General features: G+C 40.1%; 1 protein-coding gene across 4 annotated transcripts in view; it reads left to right on the top strand.

The window, feature by feature from the left end:
- The first annotated feature begins 1,429 nt into the window (after positions 1 to 1,429).
- Positions 1,430 to 22,323, top strand: part of TBXAS1 (thromboxane A synthase 1) — a 234,721-nt gene continuing 213,827 nt past the window's right edge. Inside the window, exons 1-3 of one of the 4 annotated variants that reach the window (XM_042837931.1) lie at positions 1,430 to 1,722; positions 1,974 to 2,045; positions 4,417 to 4,614. In XM_042837931.1, coding sequence (XP_042693865.1) covers positions 4,517 to 4,614 — 98 coding nt within the window. In that variant the 5' untranslated portion in view covers positions 1,430 to 1,722; positions 1,974 to 2,045; positions 4,417 to 4,516. Of the gene's footprint in view, positions 1,813 to 1,973; positions 2,046 to 4,416; positions 4,615 to 22,323 lie in introns of all 4 variants that reach the window. The other 3 variants (XM_042837928.1, XM_042837930.1, XM_042837927.1) reach the window with 3 other exon arrangements.

The raw sequence follows: 22,323 nt of genomic DNA, 5'->3' as shown, positions 1-22,323 counted from the left end.
CAGCCTTCCTGGAATTTTAGGCTAGGTGCCCCTCTTCTGAGAAGCAGTTATGTTAATATAGCCAGGTTCTGACTTAGGGAAACAATTTAAGTATAAAAATATATCTTTGTTTCTCAGTAGGAAGTCTCATGACAGCAGCTTCCTCAGTGTGGTTTCACGGTTGCAGTGTTCGCCCTTTGGAGATCCAGTTCATTGGAGTGATTTTATTCAGGGTGGTTCAAGAATATTCCACGAGTCCATGGTGTCCTTTCAGTGCTCCTGGACGTTTGGAATTCAGAGCAGGATCTTTTGATCTGGGCTCTGATGCCTCAGTGGTCTATCTTTGGAGTAGTTTGTTGTAGCTTATCGTGCAGGGGGTTAAGACCACCTGATTAATCTGCTTGGCCAATCTCCTTACACAGGGATAGTAATAATGGAGTCATAGAAGGCAGCTGTAAATCCCTCTGCTGTAATACATTAATATTCCCAGGACTTTGGCTATTAAAGTTGTTTTAAACATATATATTAAAAGAAAAAAAAAAAAGCCTCTGAGAACTGTGCCTTTGATCTTTTTGATTGATCTACTTTAAAGATGTTAATAATTCATTTTTGCTTTGGAAAGGTTTTTGTCTTTAAGATAAATTAATGTTATATACATACCTAGTTTTGTACATGGGCTTTGTTAAAGCTTACATGTAAACTAGTCTCCGATTAATCTCATGTTTTTTAAGCTGTTCTGTGGTATTTCATTTGCAGTAATTTGTGGCTAAGCTGCCTGTATAACACAATTTCCTTGATCTAAAGACTGTGCTACAAATTTCTATAGAGAGGAACTGCTATAAAATTAAAACTTAACACCTCTCTAGACTTCCTTCATCTATGGTGAAGTTGATATGGCTCGGCCTTAATTAGATTATTATAGACCTAAAATGTATGAGGTAGCATAGCATGAGAGAAGTTGATTTTGGTCATTAACAAGAGTTCTTGGTTAGTCAGGCTGGTTAGTCATTAGCCTCTGAAATACATGAGAGTACATTTTCCATTCAGTATGCTTTGAAGACTGGTCAAAATCCTTAATGTGATTTAGCTCTACTGAGAATGTCTTTAACCCTGCTTTTTAATAAGCTGTGTATTTCATGTCTGAGAGATACTTGTTTATGTCTGGCATTGCTGAGGCTCACTGCCACACCTGTATTAATTTTGAAGTTGAAACACATTGTTTTGCAGGAGCGTTTACAAAAAAAAAAAAAAAATTCTTGGAATTAGAGCAGACAGGAATTTAATGTATGAACATTTCCTGGAGAACCCGGATAGCCTTTTTTTGTTTTAGTTGAGGAACACTTCAACTGCTTATACTCTGAATGTAGTGTAGTAATGTACTTCCCTTTTTAATATTTCCTGCTGCAAACATGCATATATACTAAAGTTCAGTCCTACTTCTGTCTTGTAGATCTGGTTTTTGCTGGGACCTCCAAGTCTGCAGCAATGTCAACGCTAAGGGAGGAGGGATGAGGTGGATATCCTGAGTGTGAGCTTGTGTTGGATGAGGTGGAGATCTGTGGCTTTTCATTGCTGCAGGAGAGAAGAGCTCGGATGGCACCTCATCGAGGAACTGTGAACTTTGGTAGATGCTGTCTTGGGAGAAGCCTTGTGAAGGCAAGCACAGTTAACGCTGCTGACTTATAAGAGATGAACAGGAAAAGGCCTCTGCTGCTTCATCTTGTCTCTGTCTTCCTTCATCAGGTGATTAGTGAGGACTTCATATCTGTCTCCATAGTTTACATGTCCTTATAATCAGCCTGAGCAACGTATCTCCATATAAACAACAGAGAGGTTGGTGATAAATATGTCTGCTGTTAATTAGCTATTAAGAATGTTTTTTCTCATGTAAATGGCCTGTTAGTAAAGAAAGGATGCTGAAAGCAAGGCTGAAGAATAATTTGTTTTTGTTGCTGTCTGCATCCCTCCTGATTCCTTTCCCCTGCCCCACAAAGTGTGATGGATTTCTGTGACTCTTCATGAAGCTGAAGTACTAAACTCTGGGACAGCACTTAAGTGTGTTCCAGGTGAGTTTTGGAAATAATGCTGCCTGCTGCTCTTTTCAGTGGCTGGAGGTGCCAAGTTAAAATCCTCTAGTAAGAAACAGGTGCTGAGGATTAAAAACCAAAGCAAAAATAAAACTCCAACATCAACAGCAGAAAATGATGGTTGTTGTTGTTGGGAGCTTAATTATGTGTTCTCTTCCAAATTGGATGCTGATGTGAGAGCCTATTTTCTATTATAATGTGTGTGTTTAAGAACTGTTCATCCCAACTACCTCCCAGTGTGACTGGGAAAAGGCTCCAGTGTACTTCTTAAAAAATAAGCAAGATCTGTGCTTGACTCTGTGTTTGCTGAACTTAATAGAACTTCTGCCACTGTCTTGAACAGGAAGGTATTAATACTCCACATGCAGATAAATCACAGAATCATAGAATCAGAAAGGTTGGGAAGGACTTTTAAGATCATCTAGCCCAACCTTCCACCTCCCACCAGTGTTGCCCACTTAACCACGTTCCTTTGTATCATGTAACCTTTAATTAAAAAGCCAAGAGAATTAATGCACATTGAAACAGGAATATTATTTTTTTTACTTTCTATATTTGTGGTAGGTTTTGTTTTGTTTCTTTTTAAAAAGTATTTAATACATATTGATATTTTTAAAATATTTTTTGTTTTAATTATTTTCTTCCTTAAAGTGGGGTTGGCTTGTGCCCGCTAATTCCTTACATCACTGGTCTTGTGTTTCGTTGCAGTTGTTCTTGGAGAACTTGGCAGCTGCAAGCTAGCAGAGCTATTGTTGACCCTGAACAGCAATAGCAACATTAATACAATAAGAAAAGTTTTCTGTGATCTACTGTGCTGTCCTGTGGAGCCAATGAGCTGGTTAACACCTTTTACTCATTCTGCAAGGATCTGAAGCTGGAAGGGAATTAATGCAGTTGTGAAGCACGGAGAACAAAAATAGCAGTGATTCAGTTAGAGTAGAGCCAAATCTTCTTAAAATTAAACTCCATTGTGTTAGAGACTTTACTTTTTTGATACCTATATTATTAACTTCTCTGGTAAGAGCAGGAAATGTAATACAGTGATATTGGAGGAGCCTCGCGCATTAAATCTAAGCTATTTTCTTGAGGTTGTATGAGAAGAAACAACTCTTCATCTGGTGTGTTGTGGGAATCAAACGTTGCAGACTGCCTCTTTCTCACTGAGTTTTTTGGTTAGTTTTAGTTCCCTTAACTTTCAGTACATTATGAGAAGGCTGCTGTGCATATATGTGTATTTGTAGTTTCGTAAGTTACAAACAATACCGCATAGTTTCTGGGAATTTTATCACGGGCAAGTGTTTACCTGCATGTTGCAGCTGCTCATGTTGTAATCTGCAATATTTTTTGATACTGGTGTTTAGCAACTTTGTATGTAACAGGTTAATGGTCTCCTCATACAGACATGTTTCAAGGCTTACTTTCTGGTTTATCTTTCTCACTGGACCAGATCAAGTTTTTGAAATAGGATTAAGGTTTGCAGAGTGGAAACTGTGGAAGAGAGCTGAGGAATTCACGTGCTGGGGCAACTCATTTCCTGAACTGCCTTCAGACTGTTCAGGTTGTGTGACAGCTTGACTGTGCCACAGTGCAGAAACACAAAGGAGCACATGCTTCTATTAATGTTAACCCTGGTACCAGAGATTCTCTGGCTACATACTGATGCTGTGGCAAATAGTACCTCCAGAGGAGGCACTGCATTGAGCCTGGAAAATTTGCTGTGATACCTATGGACCTGAGATGGTCCAACCTAACGGTGCTACCTATACAGCGACTGGTGCAAGCAACTCTAACTTACCCAGGTGCTACAGTTGTTTTTTTCTGCTCATTAGTTTCTCTTTCTATGTATGTCTTCTAGTAGTCGCATTAGAAGAGTTTTCCCCTAATTCCTCCTTTTAGCTTAGGTAATTTCAACTCTACTGTGTTTAAAGTATAAACAGTTTGGAGATCAGTGCCAGTGAAGTTTTCTGTTGCAGAAATGCTCTGGTTTTATTACTTCACAGAACACTGCTGTTTGCATGCTAAGACACGGATGATGGGTGGTCATGTATTCTTCCTCCATGATCTGTACCGGAGTCAGGCTCTCCTTCCCCTCCTTCTTTTTCCCACATTTTCCCCAGTCTCCCACACTTGTTGTCTAGAAACCCATTTGACCGCACTGATGTCTTAAGCAGTTGATATGTAAATATTTACTGACATGACAGTCAGCAAAAGGGGAGGGGGAATTTCTACATCCTACCATTTGGTAAACCTTCAAGTTCTCTGAGTGTGCAGTCGATAAGAACAGGAAAGGTTTGCAGTTCATACTTGACTCGATGTATTTTTGCTCTCTTGGTTCCTGTTTTTGTTGCAGATGTCATTCAAATAGCTGTGGGAGGTTTATCAGCTCTTGAGGAGACTTTCCCTTGTGTGCATGCTTGCACCACTGAAGGCTGGCACTGTGCTAGAGGAAAATGGAGCTCTCTGATCTCCTGGCATTTGCCTCTGCAGAAGTGAACAGTACAACAGTCACCCTGGCTTTACTGGCGGTATTCGTGGTTCTTCTGTACTGGTAAGTGGTAAAGGCAAAAGGGGCCTGCTGAAGTTCTCCCAACATCTACAGAGACTTCCTATTTTTAAGGTGCAACTGGAAGATAGCTGGCTGGAAGGGGTGCAAAGGGCATGCTGGTTTGGGTGTGGAGGTTGAAATACAAACTTATGAAACTCACATTGCTTTTTACAGAGTTCTGTCCTTGCAAGACTTTCTTTTGAGTGCTTTACCAACAAATGCTCACTGAAATTGTCATAAAAATTGAGGACTTAACTACTGTTGGTTTCTTATTAATTTCTCTAGGCTGCAGGAACACTGATGCTGATCACAAAGAAACTGAGTTCTTGTCACAGGGTGTTGTTGGACCCTTCTTTGCACTATGTTGCACACTTGACCTTTGCCAGGTTTCTTGGTTTAAATTTACAGACACTTTAACTGTTGCTTGAATTTCTTCTCTTCTTCTTTCCACACTGAATAATGGACACAAACCAGAATAACAGCAATTCTAATGTTAAGTGCAGTAGGCATGACAATGAGCTATGCTGAGATGAAGGGAAGAAGTACCTAACACAACCCAATCCAGATAATCTGTTTTGGAAATTAAAGTGGCTGATCTGGGAATGCTGTTCTGACTCTTTTCACTAGATACCTCAAACCCTGCTTTTTGGTCACGTGTTTTCTCATTCCTACGTGAATTCAAGAAATAATTTCAGAAACAGTGAGAGAAGAAGAGCTTCAGAAGAAAATCCCAAACTGATCTAGAAAAGAATAATGATGACATCATGATTTCAGCACAATTGTTCTAGTAGTGTAAATGATGGATCACTTCTGTACACATTTCTTGATTCTTTAATCCTATCAAACTTTGTTCCGCTTCCATATCAAGGGAGAGTCTAGAGAGACTGAGAAGAGCCAAATCAATTCCCTCTTTGATGTGCATTACCATCTCAGGTAGGTGAGCAAGCCAGTTTTCTTCCTAAGATCTGCACAAATCATCACAAAGGTCCAAGTCCCACTGCTTTTGAATTTTAATTGGAAAAACAGTGGCAACACTAGATCTTTTGGTAAATCCATGCTGTTTAGCTGCTGACCCATAGATCTGCATAAGCTCAAATAGGAGGAGAGAGGCCAGGGGGAGAGCCATGGTTCAGAAATGCAGCACAAGGTCTGGTGAACTCTGGCAGCCTGTGAGATGGCTAGAAGAGCCTGGTGCTTCCATGCTTTAAATGTCAAGGTGTGCTGAGGGCTGTGAAGGCAGAGAAGTGCTCTGTACAAATGTACCGTGTTCTGATCCATGCTTCTCCAGAGCCTTGCTTTGTGCTTCATTTTAGGAAAGGCTCTTATAAGAAAGGCCCTCCTGTAGAAAGGAAGGCATGGAAGCTCTGTGCTGAATTCTGTCTCAACATAAATGAAACAGATTGCTCTGATAGAGGTGATGTCCCTGTCCTTGCAAATGTCCATGCAAGATCAGGCTGGAGCGGGCTCTACAGAACCTGATCTAGCTGTGGATGTCCCTGCTCACTGCAAGGGAGTAGGTCTGGGTGGCCTTTAAGGTTCCTTTCCAACTCAACAATTCTATGATTCTATAAATAAACTTGGATCTAAAGGCAGACTAAATGCAAGCTTGTACCAGGCTCCTAGCCGCGAACAGTCAACTGTCATACATAAAGTCTAACTTATAATATATAAAGTATATAAATAACTGTCTTCATAAAGTCTAATTAGGGGTGAGGTGGGAAATTGCCCTAGAGTAGAGATACACCATTCCTTGTTTCTCTTTTCCTGGCTGAAGATGAACCCTGTGAAGGTGCTGTGTAAAAGAAACTGAAGTTTTATGAAGGGAGGTGTTTTATGCCCTAACCTGTCACTGATCCTATTGATCTGCAGATGCAAGTTGATTTTGGGGTAGTTTATTAAATACAGCTGCCTTTAGGTCACTCTTCCAAGGAGGAGCTGGTGCTGTTTCTGAAACTTGCAATTAAACATGTTGGGCAGCATACACGAGCTATTGGTAAGCTTGCTTAGTTGACTAAGTTATTTGGATCCATTTATTTCAGTAAAATGCAGTGAGTGAAGACACAAGTCTTGAAGCACATCTACATGAATGGTGCTTATTTTTCAGACTTTCAGACGGTTTATTTTTTATAAAACTTTTTTTTTTTTTTTTTTTCTCATATCAAAGCTCCATTTAAGTGAATGAGTGAAAAACAACTCATGCTCGCAGCCTACTTCATTCACAGTTGAGACTTTGGATTCAAGGAATTACTTAAAGAGTATGTAAAAGATTGCTAACAAAATGCAGGTCCCTAATTCTAGAGAATGTCTTTTTTTTTTATTACAACCATTTGCATGTGGAGTTGTGTGGTTCTTCTAGGAGTTAGAAAGCACAAATTTAATCTGTGATGGGAGTATTAATAAAGTAATAACTACTCAAGTTTTTTTGATGTTTCCATTCTAAGCCTTACTCTCATTTTTTAATAACCTCTGAATACCTCTTTTCTGGGGGAGGCTTTTTTATTCTGCCAACGTTGTAACTTTTCAGGATGGCAGTCATAGGAGAAGGGAAGTATTAATATTTGCTGTTGTAAGTTTTGGGATGCTGGTAGCTTCTGTTTGATCAGGATTGTAGCGTGTCAACTATTCTGTGAATACAAAGACTAGGCAGTTTGTCCACTTTTCTTTTGCTTTAAAAGGCTTACAGGCTAAACAAAATGCAGTTGTAGGTTGAAAAAAGAGATGATAGACCTAACGTACACTAGAATTGTAACATGGTGATGTCAACTGCTGTGTTATTGAGCTATTTCCTTAGCAAGAATTTTGTGAATGGCGTTACTTGGAGGTTTAAATGCCGCCCCTGAGTTGCTGCCCATCAGCTAAGCCTCTGTAGCTGTTAGTGTGTGCATTGTAAGGCCAGCTGTGATTTATCACAGTTCAGCTGACAGGTGGTATCTTGCTAAATTGTGATAAGACCAATTTCTTCACATTTCTGGATAAGGTGAGGTCATATGAAATGGGGAGAGAAGTAGAGGTTGGTTGGGAAAGGTAGGAGAAGCTGTAGCTGCTTAAAAATAAACAGATGCAGGTCCTAAGAGGAAACTTGGATGACTTGGCCATTATTTAGGCTGCCTCTTACAGTACAATCAGGAACGCCAGTAATTCTGTGTAGAACACTGTCTAACAGCACACCTGATTTCTCTTATGTTTTTATTAATGTAATATGAGGATGATGCTGATAATGTGTCTTGTCAACCTTAATTCAGAGCCTATAATCTCTGTTTATCCTCCACATGACCTTAAAAAGCCTCTTCCTATAGCAGATTCAAGTCAGCTCATCTAATGTTGAGAGTACAGAGTATCTCTTGGGTACACAATCTCTTCAGATTTGGAATGGGGTGAACAAACCTGAAGCTGCTTTTTTTCTGTCTTCTATTAATATAAGCTGCTCAGGTCTGCCTGCTTACTTCTACTCCTATGGGGTTTACTTGTCTGCTCCTTCCCCATCTTTAGCACTTGCTATCAGTAGGTCCAAGTCTCTTCCCCTAGACCTCATACCATGGATTCTTCAATGGCTGCTGCTACCTCCTTATTATTGTGATAGACAGTGAAAATACTGCTTTAGTGACAATAAAAAAAGCCAACAATATATGGCAAGTACATATCAGAGGTACAACACTGAGCACTCTTTAAAAAAAATAAAAAATCTCATGTCTGTGTTGCTTCCACCCTCTGTGATTTCTACTAGCCAAGCTGATTATCAGAGCAGTTTCTTCTAAGAGCACTTTCTTCCTCAATTCCAGGGGCTGCTGTCTCTGTTTGCTTAATCTCTGTGAAACTCAGGGTTCTTTTCCGGGCATGAAATAAAAACAAACACTTAAGGGAGGAATGAGGTTAACATTTACAAATCCCAGTGATATTCTCGACTGAAAAGTGTATCTTTACAACATATTGTTCATTTTCATTTCAAAGATCTCCCGAGCAGGGTATCCCGTGCTTGGTTGTAGCTGCAAACATTGCTTTGTCTCTTTTTGCTGCCTGGGAAGATATTTGATAAAATGAAAGCAGGAGTTTATTTTGCTTTAAAGTTTAATGTACCATAAACTTAGCATTATGAAGAAGCTGTCACAGCATTCAGATACCTGTGTTCAAACTAGATTATCAACCCCTTGTCTAAACAAACCTGTTTTTTTTTTCAAAACTTGGAGGTTGGATGGGAGGTGTTTGTTTATGTTTGTGAGATCCATGTTTAATTACATGCTTTCAAGCATAGCAAAATATATACTGGTAATGTCCTTGTCTGTTTCTGAAAAGCTAAATTGTTCATAAAGATGTCATTTTTACATTAATTCAGTGCTATGATCACTTATGTTACAGAAATATGTAGACAGAATGAGAAATTTGGGTTTCCCTGTATCAAGGCACTGTTCATGCATTGCATAACATGTCAGTTCTGACACAGAGTATTTGCTGTCTCTGATGACCACAAATGAAAATGAAGTCTTTTTTTTTTATTCCTTTCCTTATGCTCAGATGTTTGCATGCACTTAGATGCAGGGGTTGCTTGTACATGGGGACAATGTGTTAAGAGTTCATTAGTAGATAAGATGTCTGTAGTAGACCTCTTTCTAAGTTAATTTCAGGATAGAGGTATTTTGATACTGGTGACTACAGTACTATTGCTTTTTTGGCATTGCTTCACGTCTGTGGTTTTGGGAAGCAGTATGAAAGAGAAAGCTTATGAATGCCTGTCCCAAACAAAAACTTTGCTCTGATTTTGCAAAAAGTTGCTACTTTTGGGACTTGAGTTATGCAAAACTGAGATCAAATACTTTTTTTTTTTTTTTTTTAAACAAGATGCCACCTAGAACAAGATCTCACACAATTTCTTCTTCTTAAACATTTCAGTATTTGAAAAGATGCTTGATCACTGGAGCTCTGTGCTTATGAATTGAGTGCAGATATAGGGTGAGCAGATTATTCTCTCTAAAACATGCAGATAAGGCTTCTGGGAAGATCCCATATAAGATCCTTTCTGAAAGAAGTGCCAGTTGTAAACATGTATGCCCAAGCTATTTCAGCTCTCAGTACAACCATCAAAGGTCCTCTGTATCTAGAAACCCAAGGCTGGGTGTGGAGCTCCAGCATTCATCCCTAATGGTGAATTGCTCTGCTCTCCTGTCAGGTTCATTGAGCTGAGGAGATCACAGAGGCATCTCAATCCTCAGAAGTTTAAGCAAGCTTTTCACCTGCTGGCAGGAAGCACGACTGCACAGACAGGGAATGCTCCAGGGCTGGTGCTCCTGGCTGCAGCTGGGCTCTGGCTGCATTTTCACTGAGCTCTGCCTGCTGAACTCTTTTCATCTTGCACATCCCTCCCACAGCGGTGGCTGACTTCAGGTTTAGGCTATAATTCTGTGGTTCCTTCTCTTTCAGCTAAATTGACCATCTCTAGGTGAGCCTGAAAAGGAGCAGGGTTTTTCCATATTACTACCTGGTAGTTTCTGAGTTTATTCCTGCATCAGGATCACAGGAGCAGAAAGCAGGGAAGTTGTTTAGTTGTTTTTTTTTTTTCTTTTTTTACTGTTCTATTAATCCCAGCTATTTTTTCCTGAAATGGCCATTATGTCACTGGAAGTCGTTCTGCTCCCCTTTATTCAAATGGCCCATTATGGAAGCTAGAAGGATCTGACTCAACAGGAAACATGAACAAACTGCTGTTGATGACAGAAAAAGCTTACAGATTCCAATAGTCTTTGTCACGCAGCTTTACATCAAGCAAATCTGGAATTCCCACTAACGCGTCAAACATAATTTGATCCCACAGCTGTGCAGTACACGGCCTCCCCTTTCAGCTAAATCAAGCATCTCTAGGTGAGCCTGAGAAGGAGCAGAATAAACTGCTGAATTACAGTTTGGAGAAGTGCCATACCACAAATGACTAAATGCTTTCTTCCTCTGAAAACAAGGTAGATTTGATCATCCAGAATGAAGTTTGCTCACTGCCCTGATTATGCTTCTTTTAAGTAAACAGAGTTCTCTGTTTTGTTTTTTTTTTTTTTTTTTTGAGAGAGAGAGGTAAAACATTTTTCTATCACTGCATTTGCAGCTTCAGGCTTCAGTCTGGGCAACTTTGGTTTTATTTGCTTGCCCTTCACTACAGGATCAAGAGCCCTCTTATGTTTAAGTTTTTTAAAATTCAGATTGTGTGTCCAGCAGTGTTTGTTTGAAGGCCCTCAAGTGCTTGTTGGTTGTAGGTTTTTTGTTTTTCTTTTTTAGAAGTGCATTACCCCAAAAAACTCTGTGAAGGATTCAATCTCCAGCCTACTTGCTTCTCATGATCTTTGTTTTTCCTAAACATTTTCATTCCCTATCCCTTAAGCACAATTGGATTTTAGTGCATGGAGATTATAGTGTTAATTGTAGGCTAAGGTAGACCTACAAGAGTAAGTTAGCTTCCTTTCCTGAAACAAGCATATTTTTATCTTCTGGCATCACTTGCAGCTGTAGCATCCAATGGACCATAGCCCATGAACTGTGAAGTTGTCTAATGTGCACAAGTGCTGCTGGTGACAGGAGTTAACCTCAGCCCTTAAGCAGTCTCATTTCTGCTTTCTTTTCCTGGAGGACTGAATGGACTCTGGGTTGGGCTTGGTTGTACAGGCAGGAGAGGGGAGTTGCTCTGGTCTCTGTGCTAGGCAGTTTCTGCCTGGGAATCCTCTCTCTCTCTCTGTGAATCCTTTAGTTCTCCTGGACTCGGATGTTGGGTTTAGCTTCTGATCTGCTCTTTGTCTTGGGGCAGGTGATTTGTTTATTTTGGCAATGTGCAGGCACATCACAGTCTAGTTTTGGGTGCTGTGAACTAACTTCTGGGAGCTCCTGCCTCCATCTACTGACTGCATGAGGAATATGAGGTGCTTAACACTCTGTCCTTGCTGCACCAAATAGGCATTGAGCTCTGCTCTCCCTGAGCCCCAAGGGAGCATATCAGCAACTCCTCTTGGCAGACCTGTACTGGGGGAGCCAATTCTGCATCCTCTTGTGTTCCAAGGGGCACAGACCTGTCACTCCATGTCTTTCAGACAGTGAGTTTCCTGCAAGCCTGGCTGTGCTCCTGCTTAAATGGAAAGTTAAATCAATGGGTGGTTTTGACAGGTAGAGCTTCCTCAGAGCGTGGAAAAGTAAATCTGCATTCCCCCTCCTCTTGCCTCCTTAAACACTACTTCCTTCATTAAAAGAAAGAATCACAGAATCACAGAATGACCAGGGTTGGAAGGGACCTCAAGGATCATGAATCTCCAACCCCCCTGCCACAGGCAGGGCCACCAACCTCCCCATTCAATACTAGACCAGGCTGCCCAGGGCCCCATCCAACCTGGCCTTGAACACCACGGGGCATCCACAACCTCTTTGGCAGCCTGTTCCAGCACCTCATCATTCTCTCTGTAAAGAATTTCCCCCTGACATCCAACCTAAATCTCCCCTCTCTCAACTTAAAACCATTTCCCCTTGTCCTGTAGTTATCAACCATTTCAAAGAGTTGGTTCCCCTCCTGTTTGTATTCTTCTTCATTTCATTTTGCTTGTCCATCAACCTTCATCAATTTTGGGTGTGTTTTGTCCTCATTTCTGGCTCACCGGTAACTAATGCTTTTGACTTCCTTATCTTGCTATATGGGATTTTATATGATATTTAATGAAGCTGCCTGAAAGCTATTTTAATATATAATATTGACATATTATTGATACATTGTCTTTTATCAGTTCCCCTTTGAATTTGAATCCTTTAGATACTCTCCCTATCTGTTATCTCTCTAGGTTTGTTCTTTGCTTTTATTCTTTGTCAAAAACAAAGTTTACTGTTCCATGAGCTCACAGTGTGCCAACTGCTGATAACCAGCAGAAAGAGGTGAAAGTGTTTTCCAATTTGAACCTGGAAATGTATTTATTTCACTTTCACAGGAATAGTGAATGAGTTTGAGAAAATGATGGTCAGTGTCTATCTCATTATTCTCTCTTTTCATGGGCTGTTGAATAAACTGTTGACAATTTTAAAAAAATTCTGCTTATCTACTTTACATGCATTTTCTGTGGCTGAAGCATCAGTGCAAATTGACAGCGATCTTCACATAGAAGACAGAGAATTTTCACATAGGGGCCATTTAACGTAAAGGAGGTTGTCCATAGCCATTTCTTTGGTAGTTTCTTTCCTTACCAGCTTCGTCAATGGCTCTGCAGAAACCTGTGGGGTTGTGAGGGGCAGTTTACTAAGGAAGCAATAAACAGGGAAAAGGGAAAAACAGTTATATTGGTTTGGTGTCTGTTCTTTGTAAAGGAAAAGAAGCTAGCTGCCCATCCAGATGAAGTGGAAGAAGATTGTTACAGGTTGAGGCCAAGCATGTTTCAGAAACTTGAGGCTGGAGTAAGGAGCTGAACTGAGATATATGTTGGGATTAGGAGGGCATGGGAACGTAACCACATGTTTGTGATGACAAATTTGCTTTCTTAGAAGTAGACTTCTTAGAAAGAATGGTTCCTTTTAGCTAATAGTGATAATTGTTGGGAATGAAAAGGTATGGGAAGGATGATAAGACAGTGGACTTCAGAGGAGATGGGTAATTGGTATGATCACAAGATCCTGTTGTGATAGCATCCTATGAATGCTCTTGGATGGGAACTATTGGCAGTTTTGAACCTGTAACTCAAAGTATTCTTTTACTTTATTCAGTAGCAATAAATCTGATGTAATCTGTGCATGTATATTTGTGGTTTCTCATTCAAAAACTCAAAGGAGCTTTTATGTAAACACCCTCTTAGTAGAGCTGTAAGAGGTCATGGAGGCACGTGGTTTGAAATGTGGGAAAAAGTTGAAATATAGCTACTGTGGGAAGAGGAAGGAACAGCTAAAGGAACTGAACTAAAGAGGAAGGTTACATACTAGCATGAGGGACATAGAGGGGAAATGGTGACCAGGACTACAAGGGCCTTCTTCCAACTCTTAAAATATCAGTGTGATTTGTGTCCCCTCCAGAGATTTCTAACAAAGCTTAATTTTAAGATTTTCAGAAATATTCATCGTGAGTTGTGATTCAGCAATCCCTCTGAGAGAGACCAAAATGTAGGTTTCATGGAAGGAAAACTGAGAAGATGAGCGTCTGTATCAGGATAGATTTAAGTGAATAAAGCACCAACATTCTGGATTGTTTCATGTCTCTGAGGTACTGCAATATCTGACTGTGGGATTCTTGATTGAAGAATTCAGCAGTCTCTCTTGGTTGAAGAGGGAATTCAACTTTAAGGAGAACAAACATCTTCTGTGTTTCCAGAAGGGCTTGAGATCCAGCCTATAGATAGCAAAGCAGGGCTGCTCAGGAGTGGTGTTCAGAAGCCTTCATTTCTGGATATGCACCTGGCCCGCTCTCATCTCTTCTTAAGAGTCAAGATCAGGCAGTGTTAAGGTAACTCTTCCTTGCTATGACAACAGCCCTTGAACTTTTTGGACTTTAGAATTGTATTTTAAACTTTATCTACTAAAAGAGTATTTAAACTTTAAGTAATTTCTCACATATTTGGTACCACACATTGTAGTTATGTAGGTTAGGTTTTCAGTAGTTTAAAGCTATTAACAACAGTTAATTTATTTAGTGCTTCCACAATTTGTTTTCTTTCTTGAGATACGACTTTTGTTTAGTACGAATGGAAATGATATCAACTGGAGTGGAAAGCCAGCTGTCTGTTCTCTTAGAACATAGAGCCTGTTGTTGAAAGAAAGAGTTGATCTGATCTTTGCCACCAGACCCAGAGGAATGAGGCCTCCCCAAAGCAAGTTTATAGGTGGAGGCTGGAATACTTATCTGGGCACACAGTGGTCAAAATACTGTAAGAATCTGTGTCTTCGTAGGCCATGAATCTCATAGGGGCTGGTATATTTACAGTGAGTGTAAGGATGTTCATCTGGCCAGGGTGCAGGCTACAATTTGAGACCTGGGAATTGAGTACGTTGTCACTTGTATCCTCAGCTTTAGTGGAAGCAAGCAATTAACAAGCCCTGCAAGGAGGACTTCATTTCCATGACAGCTAGTGACTCAGTTCCTCTTCCAAGCCTGGACTGTATCACTGATGGACAGTTTTCTACTTAATTTTTGACATTTTCAGGGCTTTTGTGCAGTAAAGTCTTTTTTCCTTCCTTCCCCCCATTTTTATTTACGTTCCTGAGTAAGAGCATAGCCAAGCAGTGAGCTCAGTGCTATGGAAGCATTTTATATTTTGAGCAGAGATAAAAATCTCATTCCTTCTATAAACAAAACAAATCAACAGATGATGCCCAAGAGAACCGTTTCTCTGTAGCCATTTTCTTCCAGCTGCTTTCTATTCTGTGCAGCTTGCACTGCACCATATGAAATACGTGTGTGCCTTTGTGTGTACAAAACACAGGTTTCCTCCAGACAGTGGCAGCTCCATCATTTAAAAAATAAAATAAAATTCTTTTACAATCCTATAATAATAAGATTACTCATAGAGGTGAGATGTTTGTTTAATAGCATATAGCTCAGCAACGCAAGGGGATATGATGAAGGAGCTCTGCAGTCACTGTGGCTGTGTCTTCACTCAGAGTGGGTTTAGACTATTGTCCATGGCAGCATGAGGAAGAAGTCTGAGTGCATTACAGACATGAGGAGATGATGGCACAGCTTGTTTTGAGCTTGCTGCCTTGCATATGCCTGTGCTGCTGGGGGGCTCCTGTTTACTGCTGCAGTGGTTTGTGGCTGGGCACAAGCCTGCTGCAGGAATGAGCCTGGCAGAAGGCATGAGAAATGGCCTCTTCAGCCTATTGAAGGCATGTGGTTGATGACACCTCTTGCTTTGCTGCTTTCTGTTTGGCAAACAGGTGATTTGTGAATGGCCAAATTTAGGTTGGATATCAGGAAAAACTTTACTGAAAGGGTTGTTAAGCACTGGAATAGGCTCCTCTGGGAGGTGGCTGAGTCACCATTCCTGGATGTGTTTAAAAACTGTTCGGATGTGGTGCTCAAGGACATGATTTAGCAGAGGATTGTTAGGGTAGTATGGTTAGGTTGTGGTTGGACTCGATGATCTTCAAGGTCTTTTCCAGTCAGAGTGATTCTATGAGTGAGACCCTCAGAGACACAGAGGGAGGGAGATCAGGCTTGAGGGAGCAGAGAGTGCTCTGATGAGAATGAGGACCTGTCAGAGAGAGTGCATGGTGAGATCTCACATGGTTGGGAATAGTTGCAGGTTAGGACCTGACAGAGGGGCAGCTGTAGGTGACTCCTATCTCAGCAGCATCGACCCACATGAACAGAGAGAGGATGGCTAAGCCAGATGTTCCCACTTTGGAGCCTGGGGAAGTAGTATCTGTCCTTGCAGAGGCAGGGAAAGGTGATAACAGTTTGAGAATTGCTAGGTTAATGGGCTGTTTTTTTGCTACACATAATCAGTGGCCTCTGAGACTTGGAGGAACTTAGAGCTAGCAGAGGTGGTGGTGGTGGATGCAATAACATTTGGCAACACCTCCTCTGGTTTCCTAATAAAATGTGCTTTAGAACTGATGTAAAGCACTTTGGCTTCTCATCCCAAAAGCTCCCAAAGGTTTTTGTGTAAACCGGCTCAATGTATCTATGTATGTATAGACATATAATGTATACATGTGTATTTATGTATACAAATAGGTACCAAGTGACTAGGAAGAAGCAGCTTTGAAGAAAAGCAGAAAAACAGAACGGAGCTGATTCCTGGGTAGATTGCACTAAGTCCTCAAAGCAAGCCCCTTATTCCATCTCTAGCCAAATGACTTCTGGCAGCCAAGGAAATAACCTTGGGTAAAACCGATAGAACTTTTACAACAGAGATGCTCACTATTGACCCTGAATGTATTTTTATGACTCCACCTTGGTTTAGTCCTGTATATCTTCATCCTGTGGTTGATACGTTCTGCGCTTTTGAAAAACTGCAGCCTGTGTTCACAACTCCAGTATCTGTCATTTGGGCACACAGACCATGTTCTTACCTTTGTCAGCACTGGGTCACTCTCCAAGACAGAGCTGATCTGAATCCAGATAAGTCTGCTAAGACAGTTTTTATTGAATTAATTGTAGTGCAAGATGGATAACTTACACTGTTTCCACTATGCTACTGGGAGGAGATGGGCTATACCTGGTCCAGCTCAAAGTCCATCTTTCTACCTTAACAAATGGGAGCTAACAGAGCTTGTTTTAACTAGATCGACACTTTTGGATGGTGACTGAAACAGTGTTGATAAGGTATTTGTTGCCTGAAATGTATCATTAAAACAGGGTCTAAAATTCCCTTTAATTTGTGGAATTGCTCCAGAAATGTTAGGGAGCAGCAAGAAAAGGTCAGTAGAAATCCCAGTGACTGCCAAGTGCAAATTAATCTATTTTTAAAGTCTTATGCTTGTGAATAAGTTTCCCAAGGTGATTTGTTTATGTCCAACAGCTTAGACCTGTATTATCTATCACATTTGAACTCAGAGCTTTGAGGAGATAAAAGTGTTCTGATGTAACTGACTCTATTTCTCTGAAGAAACAAAGTATTTTAAGTTCTCAGTTCTTCCAAAAATTTGGCTAGAAATGAGGATACTTGAGAAACAAATCTTGTCCCAACTGTTGGTAGCAACCACTGGTTATTTTTCTCATTGACATTATTTTGTGTCATAAAGCTGAATGTAAAATTTAAAAATGTTTTGGTAAAGTTCACATGGAAAACTTGTCACATTTATTACCCAAGAAATTATGAACTCTTAAATAACCCCTATAAGCTGGCTTACTGGTGTAAAACCTTTAAACTCTTTTGACTTGCATTGTTTCTGCCAGTGATAAAATGTTGGTTTTAGCTTTTTTCTTTTCCTACCTGAGAAAAGACTTTCACCTCTCGTCTTTCACATGGATCTTTTTCTGGCTAAAAATGTTGCTGAACATAATATTGATACAGTAAAAGAGCAACCCACACAGAAACCTAAGCTGTACCATAAATCTTTCTCTGAAGCTGCTCACACTGGTTATGTAAATAAAAGAGAATTGATGCTGTTTGCAGAATTGTGATGATACAGGCGAAACTGCTCTTGCATGATAGAAATTGCATGCACGTATGTGTGCCCATCTATCTGTCCACCCACTCAACTCCTGGTGTTCTAGGTAGCTCCGTAGCTGGCATATGTACGACACATCCATTAACTGGGGCTGAGAAGGTCCTTTCTCAAGTTTTTTGGGAGGATCATTACAGTGGTTGTTTTGTATTTCCTTCCTCGGAAAAACCTTTAGATTGAAAAATACGTTGCCTGGTTTGGAAGGAATTACTGTATCCAGTCAGACATCAGTGACTTTCAGTTGACTGTGGTGGATTTGTGCTCCCGTGCCAAATGGTTTGCAGAGATACAGTGTGCTGAGGGATGTTTCAGTCCTGTGCCTGTTGATCCCCAAGGATGCAGCTGACCCATGTATTTTTTATTTTATTTTATTTTATTTTGTAAATTACACTGCATCTGTAGGAAGCTGGTGGCCGAATTCATCATCAATGTGTTAATTTAAAGATCAGTCAACGTTTTCAAAGGCTGGGCAGTTTCAAGAGCTTTCTCAAAGCAAGTTGGAAGCTTTGTCTTGTAGGCTGTGTGCAAATTGTTACAAAACACAAGAGAATTGGTAGGAGTTTGTGGAATCATAATTAACTGACAATGGTTTTTCAAAAACCACTTCTTCCAATTTGAAATAAGCTGTTAAAATAATTTAGAACACTGTTACGATAGTCCCTTGACACATGTCGGTAGCTTTGGGTTAAACATATAAATAATGCTGAAAGGACTATATTTAGCTCCAGACTGATCCAAGGACAAACTGAAATACTGAAGGTCAAATAACAAAACAAAGAAAAGAAAATTATAGCTCTCGTTCTGTTCTGCAGCATGCTGCTTGGCAGCCGTGAATGTTCAATACTGGGGAATTTGTCACTTACAACTCTTCATGATTTGTACTTTAAGTAAAGCAAGTAAGCATGAAGTGTGTGTACTTATTGACAAAAGCACATCACTGAGTCCTGTCACAATGAATCTAGATTGGAGCTTCTGAGTATTGCTGAATTGCCGGGGCCTGGATATTAAAAGGTCTATGGGAGACCAATTGCTCAATGACAACTTCCCCCACTCCCAAACTCCTTGGGCTCTAGGAATTTCTGCCAGAAACTGAGCTAAAATGTAACCCGGTGCTAAACATTAGATGAAGTTGCATTGTTTTTATTTATTTTGTACAAGCCATTAAAACTACTGAACTGGAGGAACTTTGGGTCTCTACTTGCTTCGGTGAGCTAGAAGTCTGGAGCAGGAATTTGTTTAAACAATTGAAGTGCAGAGCTCAGTACTACGATTTGCAGAGAGAAGGCAGTGAGCATCAATCCATGGAAGAGACCTCTCCTCTCCTCTCCTCTCCTCTCCTCTCCTCTCCTCTCCTCTTGTCTTTTGGTGTAATCTGTTTTTTTGTTTGTTTGTTTGTTTGTTTTTTTCAATTTCACTTTAAGTCTAGGATTTGCATTCTCTCAGAGAATAATGGGAATCAGAAATAACGGGAAGCAGCAATTCCCTTCTGGTTATCAGCTGGCTATCAGTTACATTTATTCTGTGTCCATCTCTCAATTAAAACAAAATATATGTATCTTAAAAATCTTTTAGTGATGGTTAATGTTGTGTCTAAAACCTAAAGAAATCAAATTAGCCACTAATTAGGGCTCTTTCTTCAGCAGGGAGCTAACCTCTTCAAGGAAGAACAAATTGGGATTGTCCTCATCCAAGTTCCTAATGCCCCTTGTTTGCCCTGGTTGTTTCTTCAGCTTCCGAATTTACGATACGTTTTATCTTTACAGTGTTTCAGAGTACAATGTAAACCCAGTTGTGGTTTAGAATATTGGTTGAAGTCTTATCTTGGCCAAGGCTCATGTGAATTGAAACTTGAAATTTGGCCTTAGAAGAATTAGAATACCAATTCTTTCAAACATGTCCATTACGAGACAAGTTTCTAACAAAAGGTTGTTTGTCCACTTGTTTTTTTTGCTTCAGTTTTACAAGGAATGTAAACATGAGCAGCACATTTTTTCATTAGTTTAGTACTACTGTTCATTTGTAAGTACGTTTTCTTTACCCCAGACTTTCACAGATTATTTACAGACCAATTCTGAGTTCATAAGCTTAGATGGGCAAACATTTTTCTTAACCACCAGATATTTGTGTGAGGAATTCCTGGGTAGAATAGGGAGTTCAGCAGTGCCTTGGGTGAATGAGAGTACAGCTCTAGTTTTGCTTCAGTAGAAAAAGAATGACACTTGCATGCAAATGCATGAGGAGGAAGAGATAAATTCCTGAAACTTCAGTTTCCTTTATTGAACTACCAAAAAGAATTAAAAAGAATCTTCGAGACCTCGCTATTTATGGTACGTCACCACAGCATAGTTAAGAGTTGGTTTTGGAGGGCCATTAACCTCACTGTCTTAAAGCAAGCGTGCAAACCGCATTCCTCTAACTGACAAATACAAGTTAGCTGGATGCTTTAAATTAGTTTTCATTTGAGAATGACACTTGGCTGTCCTTGTTTAGTCTGTAAGGGCACTTAAAGGCCTGAATTAAAGTCACAGATGGCCACATCAGGAGAAATAATCTTTACATACAATGCTCTATCTTACATGCATAACTTTTCTAACAAAACCAACTAAGAAATATGTTAGGCACATAGAAGGCTTGATTATGATCTTTATTACCTCGCTGTAAAGCAAGAGCAGCACCACTGAGCTCCTTGGAGTTGCCCTAAATTGAAGTGTGAGCTCTGAAATACAGAGGAGAATAAATTCACTTTATAACACGTTAACTTGGAGAAGACAAGTCTCTGTGTCCCAGCAGGATTACCAGCATTCAATCAATTTTAGAGCTTGTATATCCCAGCACTGTAGGTAGGCTTGGGAAGCTTATTTTGCAGTAGAAGAGTCGCTGCTCCTCCACAGAATTCTCCAGTAGCAGCCAAGCCTCCTAAATAATCATCATCCCTACTGTTCACTGTGTCAGTACTAGAAACGGAGGCGCAGTTCTGACAGAAAATGTGTCCCTTGGAGAACAGGAGACTTTCCACTGGCATAAGAGCTTGCTTTTAGAGTCTTGCTGCTTGGCAAGGAATGGCAGCTGATGGCAGAGGTCTGCAGGCAGTGGGTGTTAGCTTCCCTACAAGCCTTGGAAAGCCTCTGGCATTTGTGTTCACTGCCATGGGCAGAATGCAGAGTTGCCGAATTTTTGAATACTTAAATTCATTATTCAAACTCCCAAATGTTGTGCAGTCACCTTCGGGGTAGGGAAAAGCATTAACCTTAACAATTTTCAGTTTTTCTATTTAAGCCATAAATAAGCCTTTACTTGCTTGTAGATTTGGAGACTTTGAGGTTGTTTTCATTTCTACCTAGCAATCACAAGACTAGAAATAAATTTTAGTCGGAGCCCTTTACCTGTGCCCAAACTTTGCTTCTTGTGCAATCATGTAGCTTTAAAGCTGATGCTTTCTGAAGAATCCAAGTAACTAGGGATTCATAATAAAGCCCCAAGATTTTGTTGCCAGATTTATTTTTGCAAAGCAGAACTAATAAAACTTTAAGGAAGAAGACTTAGCCAGGTTCTTTAAAGTAGGTCATTTTCTATTATGAAAAAAAAAACAAAATAAAATAAACCAAGCAAACTCAAGATCTTGAAGATTGAAGCTCAAATCAATTTAATTAATGTGACCAGCATAGGCTTTTTGGTGAAGTGGAACCAGACAAACAGGTGTTAGGTGCACAGAAAACAAAGAAGTGTCAGTATGTTGGCTACAAAATGAGTTTTGCTTCTTCCTCCTTGCATACGTAATGTTATGATGGATGTTGGCAAAAGAAAATCGATTGCACATGATTAAATGTTGACAGCCAAAGAGTTTGGCTCTCTGTTTACAGAGGTAAAAATGACAAAAATAAAAATCCTGTAGATCAAAGCTTCCTGTTTGTCTTTTGAAGTTCTCCTTGCACACAGCCTCGGAACTTGGAACTGAAAAAGGTAACAAAGGCTACAATAGTAATATAGTTAAAAACAAAACAAAACAAAATCAAAAACCGAAAAACCAAAAAACAAAGAAAATCTCCGCTAAGTGCACAAAATGTTTTAATAGAAAATTACTGTTGCTAATTGCAAAAGAATATCATTGTATCCACCCCCCGGACGTGTTCTATATCCCATAGGAGTTGGGAAATCCATGCTAACTGGAAAATGGACAAGTTTTCCTCTTTCCTGGGCTTTTGATATAATCATTTGGCCGACTCTGAGAAAATCCCCACATACTCAAAGAATTCAGTCATTTCTGAAATACTGATCTGGGAAGGTCGCTAAGTTCCAGAGTTGGTGAGGTCAGGGTAATGAGATCAAGTGACAGGCCCAGTGGTAGCCACTGATTCAGTTGCTTAGACACCGTAACTAAACCATGACCTTCTTGTTCTGCAGCCTCTTTGATCTAACTATGTGAAAACACAGCTGCTTACTGGAGATCGCATGTTAGTATGCATGTAGGCGTTAGGGTAACTTTTCATGACATTTACTTCAGTTAGTCTGGCATCAAATTATAACAGTGAGTATCACCCACCTGCCCAGCCTTATCTGTTGCTCAGAACCCTGGTTTTGCTCTCTGATGGGATAATTGGTGAGAAGTCTGCA

The sequence above is a fragment of the Centrocercus urophasianus genome, unplaced genomic scaffold, assembly GCF_019232065.1.
Source record: "Centrocercus urophasianus isolate 14NV4802_14NV808 unplaced genomic scaffold, USGS_Curo_1.0 seq_73, whole genome shotgun sequence".
Taxonomy (NCBI): Eukaryota; Metazoa; Chordata; class Aves; order Galliformes; family Phasianidae; genus Centrocercus; species Centrocercus urophasianus.
Note: the sequence above shows the minus strand (reverse complement) of the source record. Positions and strands in the feature narration are given on the sequence as shown.